The 4,007-nt window shown below is 38.1% G+C and overlaps 1 protein-coding gene across 1 annotated transcript; it reads left to right on the forward strand.

Moving 5' to 3' along the window:
* Positions 1-438: 438 nt before the first annotated feature.
* On the forward strand, positions 439-3,485 carry LOC103775265 (short/branched chain specific acyl-CoA dehydrogenase, mitochondrial-like). Its single transcript, XM_008942713.1, has 4 exons — positions 439-496; positions 1,993-2,130; positions 2,554-2,653; positions 3,339-3,485. The coding sequence occupies exons 2-4, from the start codon at positions 1,996-1,998 to the stop codon at positions 3,407-3,409; spliced, it is 306 nt and encodes a 101-aa protein (XP_008940961.1). The 5' UTR covers positions 439-496; positions 1,993-1,995; the 3' UTR covers positions 3,410-3,485.
* The last annotated feature ends 522 nt before the right edge of the window (positions 3,486-4,007 follow it).

A 4,007-nucleotide genomic window follows, 5' to 3' on the forward strand; every position in this document is an offset into this window, starting at 1 on the left:
CAACTTCTCACTTTGGTACTTAAAAGTCCATAAAACTAGTGTAACTAGTGTACTCTCCAGATTTCTAACTTCTGAAATAAATTGCTAATTCTGACAGTCTAGTGTCAGAAACTATTTTGATTATGAAAATAGCTTTGGATAATCATTCAAATTATTTTTTATTTAGTAGTGTAATGTAGATTTGTAGACCTTTAGTTTGCAGTCATTTTCCCTGTAATTCAGAATTTTCCCAGAAACACTTGATATTTGTGCAACCACAGTTGACCCGTAAGTTTTGTTCAGAAATTAGCTATGGTGTTTTTACAAATGCTTTGCTTTTATTAAGAATGTTTCTTTCAGGAATGGAATAGGCTTATTCCTCAGAGTTTGGGGCTTTTTTTTGTCCTAACTCACCTCAATATGTCTTATTCCTACAGATGTTAGGACTGGCACAGGGGTGTTTTGACCGCACGAAAAGGAGAGAGTCCAGTTTGGGAAAAGCGTGTTTGATTTCCAGGTACTTGTTCATGAGCAGAAGGGAAGTTCCCTCCAAGAGAGTGGGAGTTACCACAGTAGTTAAAGTCAGTGAAGTGAGTAATCTGATCTGCATAATTTGTGCTCCACCTTGTGTCATGTCCCTCAATACTTCTCAGTACTTGAGAAGAATTCATCAAAGAATTTCAGAAAAGCATTCATCTACCCTGTAAAATACCTAAATTCAGTGCTCTGTGCCTTTGCAAGGACCTTATAAATCATTTAAAACTTCAAAACATCATTAACAAAACTCCTTTTCCTTGGTAGTATATTCACCACCTTTGAAAATAAGACACATGGGACCCCTTTCTCTTCTGATTTTAATATCACAGTATGTTGAATGTGCTCCAACTTTCATACCCTTTCATGAGGAGTAGGGGAAGGCCTTTTTCTGGAGACACTAGAAATAATAAATAGATGAGGGACACTGAATTATTAGATTTCCTGTGTTATACAAAGACATTTCATTTTCATGCTGATATCTGTATCTTAAACCGAAAAAGACTCTTTGTTGCAAAAACGATATATAGTTTAATAAAGAAGATATATATAATTGTAATTACTGTAGTAATTTTCTTGTTAAAAGAAACCTATGTCTTGGATGAAGGGAGGGAACATGAATACTACTCATAATTTATACAAATTTTAGGAAGCACCCACAGATACCTAGGAAATTATTGGAATTGCATCTTTTGAATGGGAAATGGAATTTATAATTGCCAAACCATTTTGATGTTTTGACCTGCGTATATTTTTGGGGATATTTTAGGGAGCAGGGTTAATGTTCTACTAAGATGAAAGATTTCATTGTGGTTTAGGAGCAAGTTAGACAACTAAATGCTCATTTTCAATCATCACAATGTTTGGGTCTCCTTAACTAAACCCATTCTTCTGTAATACCTACCATTTTGAGGTGAGCTCCAGCACCTTTTTCCCTCCCTTTGACTCCATTCATCAGGCACATTCTCTAGACTTTCATATTGCTCCTAACTCCTGTCTCACGGTTATGGGACATGGGAAGAAGTAGTTTCCCCTTTGCTATTTCTCTGCTTGAAGAGGTACTTTTAAAAAGTTCTTCTCAGTTAAGCTCACAGCTTTAACCTATGTCTCTGCTGTGCTGAGGAGATTGTTAATATTTAGCTGAAATTTTCCTTGATATTCGTGGGTGCACACAGGTTCATTTTGAACCCTCCTGCTCAGCTAGTCGGGCAAGAAGTTCCCCAGTGCTCCTGAATCCAAGAAGAGGGAAGGAAGAAATGGAAGTGCAGTTCCTGAAAGGACTTTGGTGGCCCAGAGGTTTCCCAGTGTCAATGTCATAGGGGCAGAGATGTGCAGAATTGCTGATCTGTCTAGCTTTTGTATTTTTACTTTAGACTGGAGTGAAAAGAATATTCCTGGGTGAAAAGAATGGTTCTTGTTAGACCCTCCAGTTGAGCACTAGGTGCTGGTTCTGTCTGAGGTGTGGTGTGCTTGCTCCAGGGGATGCAGCATCAGATAGCCCAGGTGGCCACGCAGCTGGAGGCGGCGCGGCTGCTGACCTACAACGCAGCCCGCCTGGCAGAGGCTGGAAGGCCATTCATCAAGGAGGCCAGCATGGCCAAGTACTACACTGCTGAGGTACCTTGCTGATGCTTTATTCAGTGGTTTTACTTCACTGCTGCTTAAAAGTTTCTTCTATTACTGAATATGTAGCATTTAATTCATGCTTTGCTGTGAAATCTGTAGGTCTTAATATGGTTCAAAACTGGGTGGCGTCTGCCCCTCTGTGACTGCTAGTCTTGTTTGTAGTCCAGCAGATGAACTATTGCAGTAATGGTTAATGAATTCTTGATGTCTGATTTAGAAAAATGTCATTTGTATTCCAAAATAACTTGCATAAAGAAGATGAATACAAAAATATCAGTCTTTCCTCTGCCTACTCATTTTGGTAACTGCTTTAATTACTGTTCTGTTTTTACATATAATAGCTACAAAGGATAGAATTTACTGCTGCCTGCATGAAGTTGAATCTTGAAATTGTAACTGAAACTGTTTTTATAGGTTGCAACCCTGACAACTAGTAAATGTATTGAATGGATGGGTGGTGTTGGATTCACAAAAAATTACCCAATAGAAAAGTACTATCGGGACTGCAAGATAGGTGAGTGGTAGATTCTTAACAACTACTTCTTGTAGCACTAGGAGTATTAAAGTTTGGGGGTGAATGCTCGGCTAATTTTTAAAGATATTTGTTCTCTGAGACTGTAATCAACACTGATTCAAAGACTCAGATATAAGAAGGTAAAACTTTAGGTACAAATACCTGTGTGTGTGAGGCTAGTTAAAATATTTAATTAGAACTAGTAAAATGCAGACACAACCATCGTGTCCCATGTTATTGAGAAAATTCCAGTTCAAAAAAAGAGAGAAGAAAACACTTTCTTTGGCTTTAAGGTCTGAATCTATGTGGAGTTTTGTTTTCAAGACTTCTTTGTTCACCAGTATTATCCCCAGACCTAACAGCTTGACATTTCTAACAATATTACCCTTTGACTTTAATTGCTGGTAGCATTCGTAAATACTTAATTTTTGTTGGTTATTTAAGAATTGCTTTTCAGGGAAATGTTTGTCATTATGTTGTACCAGGAGAAGAGTATTTTAATTGTTGCAGGTAATAAGTTATTAACATTTATGTAAGTAATAATGCTGTTTCTGCAACTTGCTCAGTTAAGTTTCCCTTCATAATTGTAAATGTTCTAACTGGAGTGTTGGAGTGATATCTTGGTCTTTCTTCATATATTAACTGTGGTTTTATAGTCTTCTAATTTATTGTCTTCTGATTTCAGGTACAATATATGAAGGAACTTCAAATATCCAGTTGAGCACCATTGCAAAAAGCTTAGCACAGGAGTACTGAAACCATAAGGACTTCTTGACTGTCATCAGAAATAGTTTCCCTGAACACTCATTGTGAATGCCATATTTATTTGTAACTGTAAAGATCATCATTGGTGTCATAAATGAGAATACATCATCACAGATCAAATCATAAGGAAAAGCCCCTGGATCCCCCATTTCAGGAGAGTGAGTGTAGTTCACGTGAAGTCAGGAATTCCACGTTCAAATCCAGATCATGGGTTAAAAGATCTCTGCCTGCCTGAGATGTTTCTAAGCTAATACATTGGCTGGAATTATTTTGTTGCCTTAGGTTGTGCAAACCCAAATGTATCTCCACTTTGAGATTTCGGAGTGAAAACAAAAGAAGTCAGATCCTTGGCTCTTATGGTGTGACAGGCCCTGTTAAGCCACCTGGGAGAAAGGACTCTCCATGGGCAGCAGAACTGTCAGATGGGGTGAAGCTGCTGTTTGTGATGCCCTGTATTAGCATGGGGTACAGGAGAGGTATGTGGAGAGAGAGAGAAGGGATGGTTTCCTCTCTCCCAGGTGGAGCTGCTGTAATTGGAGTAATTTTTCTAGCAGCCCTTAGTGTGTTCTTAAGTATATCTTGGTAATTA

Source organism: Merops nubicus, unplaced genomic scaffold (genome assembly GCF_000691845.1).
Source record: "Merops nubicus isolate BGI_N331 unplaced genomic scaffold, ASM69184v1 scaffold25726, whole genome shotgun sequence".
In the NCBI taxonomy this organism is placed as follows: domain Eukaryota; kingdom Metazoa; phylum Chordata; class Aves; order Coraciiformes; family Meropidae; genus Merops; species Merops nubicus.